Source organism: Rhinopithecus bieti, unplaced genomic scaffold (assembly GCF_001698545.2).
Source record: "Rhinopithecus bieti isolate Rb0 unplaced genomic scaffold, ASM169854v2 scaffold_1070, whole genome shotgun sequence".
NCBI classification, from domain to species: Eukaryota; Metazoa; Chordata; class Mammalia; order Primates; family Cercopithecidae; genus Rhinopithecus; species Rhinopithecus bieti.
Window position 1 is genome coordinate 3,938,855 of NW_016803844.1, and position 21,990 is coordinate 3,960,844.

The window sequence follows — 21,990 nt, forward strand, 5'->3', positions numbered from 1 at the left end:
AAAAAAAAAAAAAAAAAAAAAAAAAAAAAAAAAAAAAAAAAAAAGTATTTAGTTTTAAAAGGGCATACAAAAGCATAAAAGAGCATAAAAGTTGGGAAAATTTTCAGACTGACAATGTGATAGAAAAGAAAATCCTATTTTCTGAGGAGAAATCCAAACCAGCTGCAAAAAATCTGCATAAGTAGTGAGAAGCTGAATAATAATCAGCAAGACAATGGGGAAAATGTCCCCAGGGCATGTCAGAGACCTTCAAAGCAGCCCCTCCCATCACAGGCCTGGAGGCCTAGGAGGGAAAAATGATTTTGTGGGCCTGGGCCAGGATCCCTCTGCTGTGTGCAATCTAGGGACTTGGTGCCCTGTTTCCCAGGTGATCCAGCAGTGACTAAAAGGGGCCAAGGTACAACTCAAGCCATGGCTTCAGAGGGTGCAAGCCCCAAACTTTGGCAGCATCCACATGATGTTGACCCTGGTGGTGCACAGAAGTCAAGATTTGAGATTTGGGAACCTCTGCCTAGATTTCAGAGGACCTATGGAAATGCCTGGATGTCCAGGCAGAAGTTTGCTGCAGGGGGTAGTGCTCATGGAGAACATCTGCTAGGGCAGTGCTGAAGGGAAATGTAGGGTGGGTGTCCCCACACAAAGTCCCCACCGGGATGCTGCCTAGCTATAAGAAAAGAGTCACTGTTCTCCAGAACCCTAAATAATAGATCTACCAGTGACTTGCACCAGGCACCTGGAAAAGCCATAGACACTCAATGCCAGCCTGTGAAAGCAACCAGGTGGGAGGCTGGACCCTGCAAAGCCATGGGGCAGGCAGAGCTGCCCAAGACAATGGGAGCCCACCTCTTGCATCAGCGTGACCTGGATATGAGACATGGAGACATGGAGTCAAAGGAGACCTTCTTCTTCTTTTTTTTTTTTTTTATTTTATTTTATTTTTTTTTTGAAGCTTTAAGATTTGGTTGCCCTGCTGGATTTTGGACTTGCATGGGGACTTTTAGCCCTTCATTCCTTCATTTTGGCCAATTTCTCCCATTTGAAATGGGTGTATTTATCCAATGCCTGTACCCTCATTGTACCTAGGAAGTAACTAACTTGCATTCAATTTTACAGGCTCATAGGCAGAAGGGACTTGCCTTATCTCAGATGAGACTTCAGACTGTGGACTTTTGAGTTAACACTGAAATTAGATAAGACTTTGGGGGACTGCAGGGAAGGCATGATTGGTTTTGAAATGTGAGGACATGAGATCTGGGAGGGGCCAGGGGCAGAATGATACGGTTTGGCTGTGTCCCCACCCAAATCTCATCTTGAATTATAGCTCCCACAATTCCTACATGTCATGGGAAGGACCTGGTATAATTGAATCTTGGGGGCAGATCTTTCCTGTGCTGGTCCCACGATAGTGAATAAGTCTCAAGAGATCTGATAGTTTTATAAAGGGGAGTCTCCCTGCACAGGTTCTACTATTCTCTCACATCTGCTACCATGTAAAACGTGCCTTTCTCCTTCTCCCATGATTGTGAGGCCTCCCCAGCCACATGAAACTGTGAATCCATTAAACTTTTGTTCTTTTTAAATCACACAGTCTCAGGTTTGTCTTTATCAGCATCATGAAAATGAACTAATACACTAATATTTTTGTTTTACAAAAGAAAACAAGAAACTCAGAGAGTTAAATAAATATGTCCCAGATTATACTATCAGAGAGTTTAAAACATAGGTTTTCTATTTTTCCATTAATTGTTTGAGATAAGCACTGTGGCATAGATGAGTCATGAATATGCACACTTTAGACAGAAAAGAATAAAGACACAGCATGAGCAACAACAATAGGAGATTTATATGTAAGGTACCCAAAATATATCTCAGAGGGTAGATTCAAACACTTCCCCTGTTATCATTTAAAAATCAAAACTATTAGTGAGGATCAGTGGAATATCAACTAACTTTAGTCAAGATAAAACCTAATAGCTGAGATGCTGGTTAATAAAGTTTAAGCCCCCAAAGACAAACCACCTTAGCATCTTAGCATTTTAATAAGAGACTAATAAGTGATAAGCATTCAAGACCAAAGAATGCAGTTTTAAAGAAAGAAAGATAAGCAGTGTGTTCAGGGGCCATGCCAGTATTTTTTATACCATACTTTGAAACTCTCCAAGTCCCTGTTGGATACAACCTAAGTAAGGAATGCCATAAATGAATAAACTTATAAAGGAAAATCAGAGGAGAGTTTTGGGGTAAAACAGTGGTTCCAGAAGTGCATTCAACTATTCCCAATCACTTTAGTAAACTCTCATGGAAATGTTAGAAATGTGTCTGTTTTTTTTTTAGAAGTCAAAGTATAATTAAATAGCACAGAGCATCTGCTGAGGAGGTGACATCACATTTTAAGAAGACAGAAGAGTCACAAATAATAAAAGGACTTCAAAGTTTTCTATACAACTTTCTACCAAATGCATGAAATCTTGTCCCTCCTTTCCTAATCGTTCTTGGTTGAGTATCTATGATGGTAGGAGAGCACAGGATGGCAGGTTTCTGTGATGGAGATGGCAGCGCACAGTAGGAGGGGTGTGAGAACTGGGGACAGAGAGATATACAGTCAAGTCCCCACTACTCCCTTTTTCTTGCTGCCTATCCTACTCTGCAGAATGTTGGGAATAATGACAATGTCATGGATCATTGTGAGAATGTATATAAGAAACACTCAGGGAGGGGAAGAAAACTAACAAACATCAACAGGGTGCCTACAACATGCCAGCATCTGTAATTTTGTCTTTTATTTTTGCTGCTTTATGGTGCCGATGGCCCAGTTCCTAGAAAATACAAGGTGTTCAGTTAAGAGTTCCTGTCCATTTTCCCATCTAAGAAGGCACTCCATTATATTGTAATAATGCTCTAATTGTTAGCAAAATCTTTATTTTAAGCCAAAATCTTCCTCCTTTTAACTTCAGCCTAATGCTATCTTCTGGAACAACTGAAAACTAGGCCACTCCCTTTTCTATGAGAGCCCTTCAAATATCCGAAAACAATTCCTATGGTTCCCTTCAGCACTCTCCTCACCAGGGTCAACACAACCTCTTCTTTCAACTATTACATTTGAGACATGGCTTTCTAAAAACATATTGCCCCAATTACCTACTATAGACACGCTCTAGTCAGTCAATTCCATCCTTACATGTGAGGTCTTTATCTGAACATTGTAGTCCAAATGAAGTCTGAGAAGAGCTGTTGAATCTGTGCTGAGCAGCTTACTAACCATTTGATTCTTCTATCCTTTTAGCAGCATTGAAGCTAGCAGGATACATGATTGTTTCATGTGTATATTTTAGGGTATAAGAGACCACTAAGCAAGATTGTGATCAAACAATTCAATATTAATAAGTAATAAGATATATTTCTGCTTGAAAACTCACTGCAACAATTTGTTGTGAAATTTCCCTTTCTGTAAAGCCATGGGGATAGCATACATTCTATAATGAAGATGCAGAGGGTATGAATTGAGCTTAATTATCTATAAAGTTAAATTTTGTTATGAGCTCTGAAGTGAATCACTTCAGAATTTCCTGAGCTTAACTTCTGCCAGCTCTTGATACATGACCTCAAGCAAGTCAGGTAACCTTTCTGTGCCTCGTTGCCCTCATCAGTAAGATGAACTTGTCCCACTACTTCACAGGAGTAGTGAGACTCTCTCAATTAAAAAGACCAATTGTGCATAAATACTAAGATAACTGCAGCAAAAGTTGCCTTATAAATCTTGACCAGCAGCGTCAAAGGTGTATAGGTGAAGCTATCCCACTCAAAGGATTTGAAAAATCTAAGCTCTTTGGAAAACACTGTGGAGCTCAATTGGCATATGCTTTCATTATTAGCATATTCCTGTACTCGTGGCTTCCTCTCAGCTTACCCAAATCCGTCCATCCCCAGTGTATTTACTGCTTACTCCTCTTCTCTTCCAAGACTTGACTTCTTTCCTGTTACCATATTCCTCTTTATTTGCACCACATGTTAGTTAGCTTGTGCCCTCTGCTTCCTTAGGAAGGATATTGGATTGCTGACCCCATGAGCATTGACACTTTTCCAGCAGCCTACTTCACACAGAGTAATAAAGCAGTCACTGTTGCTACCGCCTCACTGAAATAGATGAGAACTGAGAACAAACCACCACACTAAGGCAAAGTCCACTGATATCTAAGTCCTTTAACTGATAATAGGGGAAATTCAAATGGGACTTTGCTAGAGCAGAGTTATCTGCAAATTTTAGCATGAGAACTGCTTTCAAATTAGTTCCTGCAATAAAAATGAAGCTCCTCATCTTAATTCTAAATGTGCTGTAATTACATTCAGCAAACAAAAGGTTAAGCCAGCCTCTTCAGGGGACTACATTTCTTGGAAAGACACCTAGATTATCGCCCCAAATGGCTTAAGCACAACTAGTTGATTACTGAGCTTAACTTCTTGTTTATTTAATCTGATTACTGTTTGAAGTAAATGCAGTACTCATCTAGTCTTTGCAAATAAAAGTTTACTGATAGATGCTTTACTAACACTTTCATTGTCTAGCCACCCTCCTGCCTGACATTTGAATGAGCCCTGACAGAGCACCTTACCTTACTTGGGATGCAAAGCACATTTCCAATGAGGGGTCTTCCTGAAAAAGTGATAGAAATTCAAGGCACCTGCCACCAGGTATCTTTGGCAACAATGCTCTGTCCTTCCTTTATCCCTATGACTACCTGGACAACACATCTGCCCAATGTCCCAGACTGGAGCTCTCAGGATCTTTTTGTCTACTTCCCCACCCACACCCTTTATATGCAGTTAGTTGTTAAGTCCTTATTAAGTCTTTCCTTATAATGATTACTGAATACATCTCTGCCTTCAACTGTCACTCCAAAGAACTGATTCTGGGCTCTCATTGAACTAATTCATTGGAGTTTGAAATAATGCCGTACCCATACAAGTAAATTCCTCCAAATAATACTTTCTTCCTGCCACTGGATGTGTTACAGCTTTTCAGTAACTTGACAAGTCTTAAAGGCTCCCCACAATTTGGTCTTCCCTTTTCAGCTTTATGTCCTAACATTTCACTATTCTGTTGCATCTCAGCTCTTTCCCCCTGTGCCACGGTAAATGCTTTCTCTTTTTTCCTTTCCTCCACATCTATGAATAGAATTTTTTAAAAGGAGGGAATTTCCTGGGTGGAAATGCACCTAAAATACCTTCTCCTTTTTCTCTATTTTTTTTTCAATATAATTAACTCACAATTTGTCTCCTCCGTGAATCTTCTTATAACTGCCCCCTGCCAAATGCATGCTACTCAATCATCAATTAACTCACAACTCTTTTTTTTTTTTTTTTTTTTTTTTTTTTTTAAATACCAGGCAGGGTGCTAAGTACTGGGGATATAAAGATAAGATGTAGCTCGTTTTAAGGAGCTCTGGAGTTCATTCTGGGAATGGCTGTGGCATTTACCTTTTCTGACACTATACAACTTTTTTTTTTTTTTTTTTCTTTTTTAAATTTGGGCTAGCTACTGTCAACTATTACAATATAGCTCTGTACTTCTTTACAAAACATAGTGCCATGAATTTCAAAGAGTTGGCAGTCAATAAACATCTACTGAATGTTTAATTCCTTTTTATTTTTATTTCTTTTTTAGAGACAGTCTCTAAAAAACTTCTGTCACCCAGGGTGAAGTGCAGTGGTGTAATCATAGCTCCTTGCAGCCTCAAACTCCTGGGCTCAAATGACCCTCCCGTCTCAGCCTCCTGAGTAGGTAGGAGTACAGGCATATCTTTTGTAGAAAGAAGGTCTCACTTTGCTGTGCAGGCTGGTCTCAAACTCCTGGCTTTAAGCAATCATCCTCCTTGGTCTCCTTAGTCTCTGTTTAATTCTTTTGACTATAAAATCTGAATAGCAAAGGAGATGAATTTGTCTCTCAAGTTCTCAGTGCAGTTTTCCTTATACCCACTGCCCTCAGCACTGAGTCATCTTAGCTCTGTCTACTAAGATGACAGAGGCTCTACTGTCCCCAAATGTTGTGGCTCTACTGAGGCCTACCTTTTTCAATCTAGTTCCAAAATTTTATAATTGTTTTAATGAAAATCTCCCTTCCTTGTCTGATTTTTCTAAAATCCTGGTTTCTATAAGTAACAAATGGGTCATTGGTAAAGAGTAGGCAGCAGCAAGACAGAGTCCAAGCGTGTAAAGTTTAAAGTGAAAGAACTGGTTTAAAATGCTCACTTTGCCCATTAGCTCTGTGGTCCTGAGAAAGTCATTTAATTCTCTGAGCCTGTTTCATCACTTACAAAATGTGAATAACAACACTTATTCAGAGGGTTGTAATAAGGAGTGGGACATGGAGTTAGGCATAAAACCAGCACAGTGCCCTGAACCTATTTTAACAAATGGTATTTCTGAGGTGTTAGTCCATGCCAACATGAAATGTGAGTCTAAGGAAGCTTACAAATATGGTGTTTCTTTTTATTACAAAGAATATAATTCCAGTATAACAAAATTCACTGGAAGAAAACCACTTAACACAGTTTATTTATCTGTTCAAAAAATAAAAGTTCACTGAACATTTACTCCGTACAATCTATATAAATTGACAAAAATGCATAGTATATCTCATCATCTAACACATGCATAGTATATCTCATCATCTAACACATGCCTACACAATGTGACATATGGTATAGTACCAGTAGGTACTTAGGACTATGGAGAAACAATGGAAGACATTAATTCTGCTTGTCTTGATGGTAAAAGTGGGGATGGAAATACAGATCGAATTTGGGGGAGTATGTTAAGGTTAGGGGAATAGAGATAGCTTATATTTAGAACAAGTTAGTAGAGAGTGTATGATTTTCCAAATACAGAAGGGCAAAAAGACATTCTGTAAAGGAAGAAAATTGCGTGCAAAAGCACAGAGGCCTTAGTTTATAAAGAGTAACTGGACATGGCCAGGTGCGGTGGCTCATGCCTGTAATCCCAGCACTTTGGGAGGCTGAGGTGGGTGGATCACGAGGTCAGGAGATCGAGACCATCCTGGCTAACACGGTGAAACCCGTCTCTACTAAAAATGCAAAAAAAATTAGCGGGGTGTGGTGGCTGGTATCTGTAGTCCCAGCTACTTAGGAGGCTGAGGCAGGAGAATGGTGTGAACCCAGGAGGCAGAGCTTGCAGTGAGCTGAGATCACCCCACTGCACTCCAGTCTTGGTGACAGAGCGAGACTCCATCTCAAAAAAAAAAAAAAAAAAAAAGGAACTGGACATAAGGGATTTTGTTAATGGAAGGATTCTCAGGTATTCAAGGCAGGTCAGAGAAGTATCTCAAGATAGTGAAAGTTGTGAAGGCTACACGACTCTGCTCAAGTCATGCAGCTCAGCCAATAAGCCGCACTACCTATATGTCTGTTAGGTTTTTATGTAACAGTGTAAATATATAAGCTAAGTATCCCATGTTTCCATTATGGGTAGCATATCATTTATTATTAACCAAATCATTTCATAGGCTGTAAGATGAAAGGTACTATAGATTCTACAAGACACGATAGAGAGGAACTTCAGTTGGAAAAGTAAGTAAAGTAATTTCTGTGCAATTTTTTTCCTGATTTAATGTCATAAATAAAAGAATTTATTCTTATTGTTATAAAATTTGCTTACTTATTTATTTCACAAGTATTTGCTGAGCAACCACTACATGACAGACACTGTGTACTACGCTAGAATTCTGCAGTGAACTAGACATGGCCTTTGTCTGGTACTTGTTATTTAGGAGTGTTGACAGAATTTACAAATACTTAAATAATTGTTATAGTAGCAGTGCTACAAGGAAGCAGAGGGTGCTATGAATGCATGTAATGGAGGAATCTAGACTAGGTAGTTAGTAAAATATCCCTGAATAAATTATTTATAATGGAGACCTAAAAACAGAACAGAACTTAGCCAGGACATGAATACTTAGGTGTATCCATATGTTTATGGGGGAGAAAATCTGAGAATGAGAGAAAGGTCAGTAGAGTTAGAAAGAGCTGAATACCAAAAGGAAGTTGGTTGTAACTGAAAGATGGCCAGTGAGTTTTCATGTCATTAGTGACAGTGGGAAGATAAAGCTTATAGGTATGGACCAAACAATTGTAGGAATTTAATAAGAATTTTGGACATTCTCCTAAGAGGATAGAAAGTTTTAAGAAGGGAAGTAATGCAATTCAGATATATAATCCATATTTGCTTGTACTTTCTCTATGCGTTTATTTCATGAATGCTTCCCAATGCTTTATTGATGTCTCAGTGTGTTATTGATGAATACTTCTCATTGCTTCTATGAAATGATGTTGAAACAACCTTCACAAACTATGTAGAGTCTTTATACTTCTTCAGCTATTGACTGCCTCTTAAAAACAACCAGTGTTTGACTTGCAATTTTAACTCTCTGAAAATACAGATCACCACCACCCAAAAACTGAACCTCCAAAAAAGCTTTGTGAAAACTTATTGTCAAGTCTTCAGAGCATGGCTCAATAATGGTATACAGGGTATCAAAGAAGAAAGGAAGAAGCCTAACAGGGTTAGATACAGCCAGCCAGCTCTTGTTGAGGGGCTACAAGGTGCTGGGCATCATGATAGACACTTTNTCTCTACTAAAATGCAAAAAAAATTAGCGGGGTGTGGTGGCTGGTATCTGTAGTCCCAGCTACTTAGGAGGCTGAGGCAGGAGAATGGTGTGAACCCAGGAGGCAGAGCTTGCAGTGAGCTGAGATCACCCCACTGCACTCCAGTCTTGGTGACAGAGCGAGACTCCATCTCAAAAAAAAAAAAAAAAAAAAAGGAACTGGACATAAGGGATTTTGTTAATGGAAGGATTCTCAGGTATTCAAGGCAGGTCAGAGAAGTATCTCAAGATAGTGAAAGTTGTGAAGGCTACACGACTCTGCTCAAGTCATGCAGCTCAGCCAATAAGCCGCACTACCTATATGTCTGTTAGGTTTTATGTAACAGTGTAAATATATAAGCTAAGTATCCCATGTTTCCATTATGGGTAGCATATCATTTATTATTAACCAAATCATTTCATAGGCTGTAAGATGAAAGGTACTATAGATTCTACAAGACACGATAGAGAGGAACTTCAGTTGGAAAAGTAAGTAAAGTAATTTCTGTGCAATTTTTTTCCTGATTTAATGTCATAAATAAAAGAATTTATTCTTATTGTTATAAAATTTGCTTACTTATTTATTTCACAAGTATTTGCTGAGCAACCACTACATGACAGACACTGTGTACTACGCTAGAATTCTGCAGTGAACTAGACATGGCCTTTGTCTGGTACTTGTTATTTAGGAGTGTTGACAGAATTTACAAATACTTAAATAATTGTTATAGTAGCAGTGCTACAAGGAAGCAGAGGGTGCTATGAATGCATGTAATGGAGGAATCTAGACTAGGTAGTTAGTAAAATATCCCTGAATAAATTATTTATAATGGAGACCTAAAACAGAACAGAACTTAGCCAGGACATGAATACTTAGGTGTATCCATATGTTTATGGGGAGAAAATCTGAGAATGAGAGAAAGGTCAGTAGAGTTAGAAAGAGCTGAATACCAAAAGGAAGTTGGTTGTAACTGAAAGATGGCCAGTGAGTTTTCATGTCATTAGTGACAGTGGGAAGATAAAGCTTATAGGTATGGACCAAACAATTGTAGGAATTTAATAAGAATTTTGGACATTCTCCTAAGAGGATAGAAAGTTTTAAGAAGGGAAGTAATGCAATTCAGATATATAATCCATATTTGCTTGTACTTTCTCTATGCGTTTATTTCATGAATGCTTCCCAATGCTTTATTGATGTCTCAGTGTGTTATTGATGAATACTTCTCATTGCTTCTATGAAATGATGTTGAAACAACCTTCACAAACTATGTAGAGTCTTTATACTTCTTCAGCTATTGACTGCCTCTTAAAACAACCAGTGTTTGACTTGCAATTTTAACTCTCTGAAAATACAGATCACCACCACCCAAAACTGAACCTCCAAAAAAGCTTTGTGAAAACTTATTGTCAAGTCTTCAGAGCATGGCTCAATAATGGTATACAGGGTATCAAAGAAGAAAGGAAGAAGCCTAACAGGGTTAGATACAGCCAGCCAGCTCTTGTTGAGGGGCTACAAGGTGCTGGGCATCATGATAGACACTTTTATTTTTGGAAAGAACAGCACTAAATTATTTAAGAGGATTTACTTTAACATTCAATTACATATTCTGATTTTCAGGTAGAAATTTAATAATAATGATTTTGAAGGGGCCTATGTTTACTAAAATACCTTAGTTTTTACCACATTCATTATATATCTTACTATATTATTTTACAGTAAATGAGTTCAAATTAGAGATCAGGAGAAATAATTACCATGTTTCTAAATGTAACAGTTTTCACATTTCATTTTTACACTTTTGATCCTTAAATTATACTCTATGTGACCAACAAGAGACCTTTAAAATTGATTTGGTCTCATGCAAAATTGTTCATCAAGTTTAAATCTGCCTTTTTTTGAAAGAAAACAAAGTGTTTCATTTTAAGAGTCAGAGAAAAATAAAGCTAACGAAAATATATGTAGTGTATTTTGAAATTTAAAAAAGATATTGATTATATTCCAACGCTTCGTTTTTAGAATTAAAAGATAGCTTATTGACAATATAATTCTTTAACAATATCACATAATTGTGTTCTCTCTCTTTGAATAAAGGTCCTTGTTGTTCCCAAATAAAAGAAGTAAAGGAATAACTTTTATATGCTTAATTTACCTGAGAAAGGAAAACAAAGAATCATANAGATATTGATTATATTCCAACGCTTCGTTTTAGAATTAAAAGATAGCTTATTGACAATATAATTCTTTAACAATATCACATAATTGTGTTCTCTCTCTTTGAATAAAGGTCCTTGTTGTTCCCAAATAAAAGAAGTAAAGGAATAACTTTTATATGCTTAATTTACCTGAGAAAGGAAAACAAAGAATCATAGGGTAAAATGGACTTGTTACTTGGGTTCTCTACTTATTTGTTTATTTTGTTTCATTTTTTTGTAGAAACAGGGTCTCACCGTGTTCCTCAGGCTAGTCTCAAACTCTTGGGCTCAAGCAATCTTCCAACCTAGGCCTTCCAAAGTGTTGTGATTACAGGTGTGAGCCACTGTTCCTGGCTGTATTTTTCTCATTTAAAATTAAGACAAGCCTATAAATTCATTATATGCACAATTTTAAGCCTAATTTAAATACCACAATGCCCAGAAGTATAAAGAAACACTTTGCATCTGCTCACCATCCTAATCATTTTTAATTTAAATATATTTGCAACAAGGGCATATTTGTGGAAACTGCATTGCAATTAGGAGCTAAAAGAACTTGTTGCAAACAGTTTTATTATTATTTATTATTACTGAAATAATAGATTGTTTTCAATATTTAGTAGGTTACACTTAACGAGAAACATTATATAAGGTTAATATTATATACTAATTTGGTTCTTGATTCCTGGAAAGTGGTTGCTAATTTACATTTATATGTGCATAGATATAAATGGTCACTATATTTACAATACTTGTATATACTATAATTTTAATATACGTATATATTGATATATATTAGATTGATAAATACTAGTCTATTGATATTAGATTGATAAATACTAGCCTCTTATTTCTATCATTCCTTCTAATATTCCTTCAAATATTTACTATCAGTTATACATCTTTATCATAGACACCATTTTACTTATAGTTTTTAAATCTGTTTAAGATACAGAGGAAACTCATATAGATGTATATATTTTGCTTATTTATTTATTGTTGTTTTTTCTTGAGACAACATTTTCCTCTGTTGCACAGGTTTGAGTGCAGTGGCACAATGATAGTTCTCTGCAGCCTCCAACCCTTGGGCTCACATGATCCTCCCACCTCAGCCTCCTGAGTAGGTGGGATTACAGGCATGTGCCTCCACACTGGTTAAATTTTAAAACACTTGTAGAGACAGGGTCTCACTATGTTACCCAAACTCTTGGTCTCAAGTAATCCTCCTACCTCAGCCTCCCAAAGTGCTGGGATTACAGGTGTAAGCCACAGCACCAGCCAATTGAATATATTTTTATTTAATATTTGATTGAAATGATTAAAAGAAAATTTAAAATATATGTTTAAATAAATACCAAATAAAGAATATAGACATTTTTTATCCTTTGATTTATCTTGTAGAATTTCTGAAAGAGCATCAGAATTTTGAGTCAATGTATATTTTTAGATTAAATGGTACTTAACCTCTGAGAAAAAAAAAAATCCTAAGCCAAGTGTAAATTGCATAGCTTTTTCAAACGTAATACAAGTTCCATGATTAGATTTAGTACAAAATCAAGTTTCAATTTGAAAGTCAGCTGTAAATACACACATACAAAATTGCATATGTATTATATTTAGCAGCCTTAGAAACAGCTTTCAGAAACTATCAAAGCTTTGAAAATTCTATTTAACCCAAAATGTCTGCTTTGGCCTAACTGACATGTTGTAATATTATTCTCTCTGTGTCCTTTTTAGCAATCTCTGTCTCACCCAGCTAAGAGATCATCATGCTAATGCAGCATCTAAATATGTAACATTTTACCATAAAAGCAATTTTACGTGAAATTCAAACAGAAAGAATTAAAGAAAAAGTTCCAGCACTGTATCTTTTCTAATGCTTGTTTACCCAACCAATAATTTCTTGAAGGTGCAGTTTCCTTGAATCTAATGATGGTGAATTCTAAGTATTTTGATGTTGATCTTGTAATCCTCTCTTGCCACCTGTCTCAATTAGTGACATGGAAGAAAAACATAGACTACTGTGCTCAATGAATAGATAGTTACAGAATACAAATACTTGACATAAATTCTCATTTACTTGTTCACCATATTCAGTGACATATCTTACAAAGTTTTTCAGGAATACAAATTCAGGCTTGTACTCCTACTATACAGTACAATCAAAATGTGTGCACAACTGAAATACACATGCTGTATCTGAAAATGTTGCACTTAAATAATCTTTTTGGGAAATATGAGATTGTAACTCATGTGGACCCACTTTATTATGTCATAGATGTTTAATTTAAATGGTGTTTTCCTCTCTAATGTTTCTAAAATATGACAGGTTTTCTCATCCTGATTCTCTCTCTCCAACATAATTTCTGCCACACAAGTCATTCTATCTGGTATTTAATAAGCTAAAAACAAATATAGATGGGTGTTGGTAGCTAGTATTTGAAAACAACTATTCAGTAAATCATTTTCTAACCCAAAAGAATAAGTACTGTATAAATTATCTATTTATTTTGAAATACGTACTCTTCAATATAGGGTTTTTTCTAAATCATGCTATGTAGCAGACAGCTTAGCCTGGCCATAGAGTTAAAAGTGTATGAGGAAGATATGGAAAACAGACACAAACATAAAACCATCTCCCATACTGTTGGATTTAGTTCTGGTCATGTGCTTCTAATTGCCAGAGGACACTAAAAAGGAAGCACTAAAGCTAGAAGTAGGCTAAAATGTAAATATTTTAGAATTTCATATTAACTCTCAATGGTTGTTCATCCTTACTGAAAATGGTGAAGGAATAGATCAAGAGTTGGTTACTTGTTGCAACTTGAAACTCATTGTCAAACATCATTCCTGACTTTATTGTAACAAAACTGTGCTAATGAAGCCAAAGTCTTTGGTTCCAGGAAGATTGTCAGTATTTTGCTGTCTGAGTTGCAGCTTCCTCTGCCTTCTAACACATGTTTGTCATTAGTCAGAAGAGGAATATGCATGAGAAAGAGAATGAAATAGTATAGATCCTTTACTAGCCATGGAAAAGTAATGCAAATTTTATGTCTTATGAAGAGTAGTTGAAAAGCAACATCCTCAGAAAAATCCCATACATATCCTAATAAAAGAGGATGACAGTTCTATAGCATTATAAAATGTTAATTATTAACTAAAGACAAAGGCTATATTTGAATTTAAAATAGGACATTTTCTCTCGTAGAGAAAATAAACCATTTGCATGATTTCTCCAAAGTTTTGTTTTTTCAAAATAGAAATTTTAGATGGCATTATTTCTTGTAAATTCAAGAACAGCCATATAGCTCTGCCAAATATATAATAAAACAAATTTTATTTTCATATGTGTTACCTTTTCATAATAGCATGTGTTTGTTATTCATTATCTGAGAGAAAGTATGTTTTCTTAATCTTTTTGCTTCAAAAAACTATACTTTCTGACTTTTTCAAAGTCATCGCCTTTTGTTGTCAATAATAGAGCACGAATGTTATTTTAAAAGATATCTTCATATATTACTTTATTTTTATTCATCTATTAGAAATAAAAGACATGTATAATGACTAAAATTTAAGGTCTATAGACTACAGCATACAGAGTCCCAATGAATTATGATATTGTAACTATTCCACATCCATGCATCAACTGTTAAATAAACTTATCTCCTCATAATCCTAATGTACACTATTTCTAAAATAATTTGCACACAACTAAATTCAAGCCACAGATTAAAAATTATAACTTATTATAGCAATGACTGAGGATAGGTGTTAACACTCTCTATATACTCTACATTTCATAGCATACTTCTTTACACATGATTGACACATTATAGTTATTTGCTTAAAGCTAATACATAAAACAGAAAATAAATTTAAAGTGTAAAAGCTGGTGGGTCAGGCACCTTTTTAGAAGCACTGAGTTATTAAGTGCTAGCAGTAGCAAAGAAGACCAATGGAATGACAAAGGAGAGGAAAGCTCCCACGAATTCTAATGAGGGTAAAAGGTCTAATAGTTCATTCCCATTACTTACTACATTTTGCCTTGTTTTCAAGAGTTCACAAAGTGTAAGACAATAGCGCAAAATCTGTGATTTTTATGCCTTGCTGCTTTCTATTATATGTCTTAACCTTGTGATAGTGATAAAATACATAATAAATAAGTTTTAGGGCCTTTTTCTAGCCAGCAATGTGGTTCCTCGGGAGTTGAATGTTAAACACAGTAAACTGGATTTCTCTTCCCAAAAAGAAATGCAAAAACTGGAGGTTACAAGAAAGCTGGTATGAAAAGTGTGTACAGAGATAAGCATCAAGGTTGCTACAATAAAAGCATCTTGAAAACAATGCATTTAAAAGCATTTCAACAGAATGTATCTAACAAAGATTAAGGAAAGTATCTACAAACATTAAAATTATTTAAAAGTACATCTTCAATCCAATTACAGAGGCTCACTTTTGCTGTGTTCTTGAAATCTCAGGAGATGTACTAGACAAGGCATTTTAGAGTAGTAAAAGGAAGCAATCTTTTTCTAGTTTAAGGGCGAAATTACTATAAAGTTGCAAGAGTAGAGGTGGAAATGGCTGGAATGCAATCCGTCTTCAGAAGTAGAGTGGGAAATGGAAATGAATGGTTCCCCAAATTACCATTTGGGGTAAATATTGCTTTTTCTACTCTATCTGTGTTTCAGTGTTGACTTCATTCTATCTGCACAGCTCTCTCTGACATTCAAACCGCAAGACAAAAAATGGCTGTATCGTGGTATTCAAGTAGTTAAGAAACTAATAGAGAAACTGAATGCTATTGGTGACAATTCCAAATCCTCATGCGAAAGGATTTTGATTGTCTTATTCCCACATACCTGGCCTGTGTGTGAGGGCACACTGAAATAACATGACTATGAAAAGAGACTAACATGTTTATCTAGACAATAGATCATATATGAAATTGGGATCTATAATTTAAGACAAATACTAATTTTCTTGTCCATTCAACAAATATTTAACAAATATTTACTATGTCTTATCACTGTCTTAGTCATAAATGTTGAATATGCAGATAGTAAACAAGATAAACGAGATATCAGGGAAAATTGTCACAATTCATAGAAATTTGAGTGGTTTCATACAAAATAAAACAAATGACAAAGCAAAACACTACTACCTTGCTAGCTAGAGATGAAAATAAGGAAGAAAAATCCTTTAAAACCTAAAGTAATTTCTTAAGTTCCTAAAGACATAAATGAATCCAGAATGAAATTTAAGATCACTGTTGACCCTCTAAATATATCATTTGGGTCATTCTTAGAGGAAGGGAAACTTCCTCTTTATAAGAAATTTGGTCAATGAGTCCTAGTTACATAAATATAGATGAGAACTATGTATATAATGGAGAAATACACATTTATTATCCACTCAAACAATTTGAAACTTATAGGAAATAATGGTAAAATCACTATATTTTCTTTACATGGACTCCACTTACTATAAAGTGTCAATACTGGATAGATTATATATTGTGGAGAGAAGTTACTATCAGCATTAATAAGCCATAATGTGGTTTTAGGAAGGAATGAAATTTTATATTAAATGGAGAGTTTTGTAGCATATTCAAAAGTATAATTTGAAATAATGTATCATCCAATACGGTAGTATTATGAAGATTTTTGGTAAATAGTCTCTGCTTTCAGGGCCCAGTAAGAAAAGTAACTACTTAATATTGAGCTCACCAGAAAACAGGGAATGGGGCATCCAGAGCATTCTGTTCCTTTTTTTTTTTTTTTTTTTTTTTTTTTTTTTTTTTTTTTTGGAGATGGAGCCTCGCTCTGTTGCACAGGCTGGAGCGCAGTGGTATAATCTCAGCTCACTGCAACCTCTGCCTCCTGGGTTCAAGCGATTCTCCTTCCTCAGCCTCCCAAGTACAGGTGCCCACAACTACACCTAACTAATTTTTGTATTTTTAGTTAAGACGGGGTTTTACTATGTTGGCCAGGCTGGTCTCAAACTTCTGCCCTCAAGAGATTTGCCCACCTCAGCCTCCCAAATTGCGGGATTACAGGCATGAACCGCCACACCTGGTTAAAGAGTATTCTGCTCTTGAACCACTTATTGATCTTACTCTTTTTAATCTCCATTGACTACCTTATCCAATCACAAAATGTTAACTTGTCACTTGGATCTGCTATCTCCTACCTCTCCAAAGGAATATTCTAGTCCACCTGAAACTTTTTCTTCATCAACATTATACTGTAGCTTCCCTGGGATTAGGAGTCACATGTGATTTATTTGCACATATATGCCTAGTGTCTAAAACAGGACACACTGAGTACACATTTATCAACTCTGATTCAGGGGCTTCCTTCTAAGCCTTATACTACTCCCATTGAAATGCCCTTCTCTTACAACGCGCTCACCTCACGAGCTTCTGTTCATTTTCTCATGATTTAATTCAAGCACCCCTTTGATGAAACTTTTCCTGAATCCTTCAGAATAAGCCAATCCCTCAGAATAAGCCAAGTTTTCCTGAATCCTTCAGATAACCCAGCATGCACCCCACCCCTACCATTAACATAAGACCACAACTTCTTTCTGATTCTGGGTTCTTATTTGTGTCTTAGCAAATAAGATGATTATATATATATCTCTCTCTCTCATTATATTAATATTATATATTATATTATATCTCACATATAATATATATATAATATCTCACACCCACACACCAACACATACATATCACATATAAAACACAATTTATCATATATGTATATATGTACACAAATACAATATTTGTAATATGCCTATATATACCCACATATATATATATATATATACAGGACTTATGTATTACATATCTATAATCCTCAACATGATTGTTGAAGTCAAGGACAATAAATGCCATTGTTTACTTGGGATTGCAGACGTGTTTTCCTAAGGATTAGAGAGGTGTAATACATAATACTGCATATGACATGAATGGGTATATGTCATAATAGAAATTATTTTTTTATAAAAAACAAAAGATACGTGAAACAAAAAATAAGTTAGGAAGCAAAAACCAAGTGCTATTAAGGTTGTCGTTAAATACATATATTAAAATAAAGATATGCACATGGGTTAGTACAAAGTTTAGATGAACTTTTTAGAGATGCTAGTAGTTAGCAACCAAAATTTACTTTTGTAAAAGAAATAGCTTACTTTTATCCAGGCAGAAATCTTGGCCCTCCTTATCTTACTTTTGCAAATCTGTTCATTCTAATAACGTATCTTACTTTTAATTCAAATAGTTTCAAACACAGTATAGACCATATATCAAAATATCTACATGCTACTTTCATATTGCTAAAGGTTAAAATGGTCTAAAGTCTATTTTTTATCATTCTATGCTTTTACCTTACAAGACCATAAGAATTATTATAAAATACATAAAAAGACATTTTCATGTTATTTAATACAACGACTGTCATTTACAATAGTCATGACTATTTGTATTATCAGTGACATTTAGTTCCATGTATAGAAAAGTAAAGCAAACATAAGAAGGAAAACACAGATCTTTAGATTGCATTTTAAAATTTTTCTATTATTCCAATCTAATAGACTGTTTAAATTATTTCTTTTCCCTGCTTCAGAATTCAGCTTACTTTGTTAGTTTGTCTATTCTATAATGTCATTGAGTTTCTTGTCATATGTTCTAAGATGGTTTGTATGTGTTCACTTCTTTAAACAATAGCTCCCTCAAAAAGTAAGTTCTTTTGGGCCGGGCGTGATGGCTCACACCTGTAATACCAGCACTTTGGGAGGCCGAGGAGGGCGGATTGTCTGAGCTCATGAATATGAGACCAGCCTGGGCAACATGGTGAAACTCCGTCTCTACTAAAGTACAAAAAACAAGCCCGGCGTGGCGGCATGCGCTTGTAATTCCAACTACTCAGAAGGCTGAAGCAGGAAAATTGCTTGAACCTGGGAGGCGGAGGTTGCAGTGAGCCGAGATCGTGCCACTGCACTCCAGCCAGGGTGACCAAGTGAGACTCCATCTCAAAAAGCAAAAGACAAAAAACAAAAGAGAGAGAGAGAGAGAGAAAAGTAGTTTCTTTTAAGGCCCTCTAATTCTATGATTTGGATATCCTTAATTATCTGCTTTTGATAAACAAAGACATCAAAATTAACCATCAAAATTATTTAAAACTTTTGACACATAACTTACAGAAACAGAGCTCTGTCAGTCAAGTAGAGAATAAGGAAATACCTTCAGTTCATTTGCTTTACTAGTCCAACTATGAGAGTCGTTTTAAAAATGGATATTGTAAGCCATACAGTGTTATTAATGTTTTGAGGTGGTTCATTTTCTGAGGTTGTTACCAATTTTAGACATATTTAGTACACTCAAAATATTTAAATCTCACTCCTTTTCACTATTTACCTAAGCATAGAATTATTAAAATTATCTTAGATCTCTTTAATAAATTACTATCCAATAACCGGTTTACTACATCAGTATGCAAAACATTTAACATAAATTTATATGAAAGTGCTTCTAAGAAGTGTGTAAAGGTTACTGAAAACAAGATCAAATATATTCTAGGGATGCTATTATTTAAAATGTATATTAGTAATTCTTGTCTAAGAATAAATTTTCAATTGTGCAAAGACCACATCCCCATCTCACTTTGTCAAAGTCCCCTTCAAGTTCCGATTTTCCCAAACATATTCCAGTTAAAGCAAAATTAAAGAAACTGGAAGCATTAGCACGAATAGCCAGTTTAACATAGCACAGATGAATGAAAGCAAAATAATAATAATAATAATAATAATAATAGTAATTTCCAAAAGGACTGATTGAGCAACTTCAAGTATACATATACACATTTGTGTTCATGCGTGTATTGATCTATGTAAGTACTTTTCTATGAGTCTACTTTAAATAACTTGTAGGTTTTCAAAACCACATGCTTTTCTTCCCTTCCCTTTTCTTTTCTTTTCTTTTTTATTTTGTTTAATAACAGTGTTAGTCTCTTTATGTGATATAAAATAGTCTAAAAGTCTGAAGTGGCAGAAAAGAGGCAGAAATGGAGATGACTACCTGAAATTATCAATTGTTATCTGATTTATCCTCTGACTCTCCTAGTTCACAGCTTGTCAGAAAAAGATTTGCTAGATGTCATGTACTACATGGTGACAGACTCTTTTATCAATCTTAGGGCAACAGCAACTGCTTTAAACTCGGGAGCGTCAGTCATTATGGCTTTGTTACTCTTGTTCTTTTCCTGGGTGTGTTTCGCTATCTCTTATCTTTTGCCTAGAGTCACAGTGCCTGCCAGGCAGAAGAGCACACCTTCCAGGTATCACCACGCAGGTCTACCTGTATGCATCATGACACCACTGTTCACTCACAAAGAAGAGAAAGAAAACCACAGATTTACCCGCAGGAAGGAGAGGTCTCGGTTGTGCTCAATGCTGGTTATCTCTAGGTTGCCCATGACAACTTCACAGTTTTCATAGTACTTGCGCAAGGCTCGGTACTGTTGTTCCAGGTCAGAGAGAGAGCTCAGTTTATTCTCCGTTCCTGCACACACTGCAAAGACAAGAAGATAAACGTGAAATTATATAACCTTTATATGATATGCACAATAATATCTTCCTCAAAACTCTCTATTCCACAAGCCTATCCCAGTTCTCTGAATATAAATATTTTGATTGTCATTAAGAGGCATAGACCCACACACTGATAAATATTTTCACTTTTAAATTCCCAGATTACATGTGCTAATCACAGAGAGTAGGAAGGCATACACTCCACAGAAATACATAGCAAGGAGATAAACTTAATCCCATTTGTTATGACCATATAAAGCAAGTAAATACATTTACTTTTATTTAAACATTGTACTTTTAGGACATATAATTTACTCTGTTTTCTAATTGAGTAATTCTACAAATGTAAATAAATCAAAATCAAAACATAGTGAAAGTAACAGTAATATTAAAAACATAGTTATTGTATAAGCTGTTCCAGCTGAGTAAATTTTTTACTAAATAAACTTGCACCTACAAGACCTCAAACATGCTTTTTTATTATTTTTTTAACTTTTATTTTAAGTTTAGGGGTACATGTGCAGGCTTGTTTACATAGGTAAACCTGTGGCATGGGGGTTATTCATACAAATTATTTCATCACCCAGCTATTAATCCTAGAACTCATTAGTTATTTTTCCTGATCCTTCCTTCCTCCCATCTTCCATTCTCCAATAGGCCCCAGGGTATGTTTTTCTCCTCTATGTGTCTATGTGTTCTCATCATTTAGCTCCCACTTATAAGTGAGAATTTTCAGTATTTGGTTTTCCGTTCCTGCTTTAGTTTGCTAAGGATAATAGCTTCTAGCTCCATTCATGTCTCTCCAAAGGACATGATTTCATTCTTTTTTATGGTTGCATAGTATTCCGTGGTATATACGTGCCAGATTTTATTTATCCAGTCTACTATAGATGGGCATTTAGGTTGATTCCATGTCTTTTCTATTGGGAATAGTGCTGCAATGAGCATACATGTACATACGTCTTTATAATAAAATGATTTATATTCCTTTAGGTATATACCCAGTAATGGGATTGATAGGTTGAGTGGTCTTTCTGTCTTTAGGTCTAAATTGAAATATTTGTAAACATATACTACAAGCAAGATATGTAAAAAATACAATTTTTATTGTTATCAACTGGAATATCACTGTATATATTCATGAGTTTCTGAGGTATAATGGACTGATAACAAATAATCTGTCTGCCAGGTTCTGTTCCTATGTGAGCACATAAGTTTACACAAGTTTTTCTGTTTTGTTTTGTTTTTGTTTGTTTTTTAATTTTGTGGCTGGGCATGGTGGTTCACACCTGTAATACCAGCACTTTGGGAGGCCGAGGCAGGTGGATTACCTGAGGTCAGGAGTTCCCAAACTAGCCAACATGAAGAAACCCTGTCTCTATTAAAAATACAAAAATTAGCTGGGCATGGTGGCTCATGCCTGTAATCCCAGCTATTTGGGAGACTGAGGCAGGAGAATCGCTTGAATCTGGGAGGTGGAGGTTGCAGTGAGCCGAGATCATGCCACTGCACTCTAGCCTGGGCAACAGACTGAGACTCTGTCAAAA

The 21,990-nt window shown here is 35.6% G+C and overlaps 1 protein-coding gene across 2 annotated transcripts in view; it reads right to left on the reverse strand.

The window, feature by feature from the left end:
- ERBB4 (erb-b2 receptor tyrosine kinase 4) overlaps window positions 1–21,990 on the reverse strand; it is a 1,212,321-nt gene that overhangs the window by 736,717 nt on the left and 453,614 nt on the right. For both annotated transcript variants that reach the window (XM_017855612.1, XM_017855621.1), the window contains exon 2: window positions 20,272–20,423. In XM_017855612.1, the coding sequence (XP_017711101.1) occupies window positions 20,272–20,423 (152 nt within the window). The remainder of the gene's footprint in view (window positions 1–20,271; window positions 20,424–21,990) is intronic.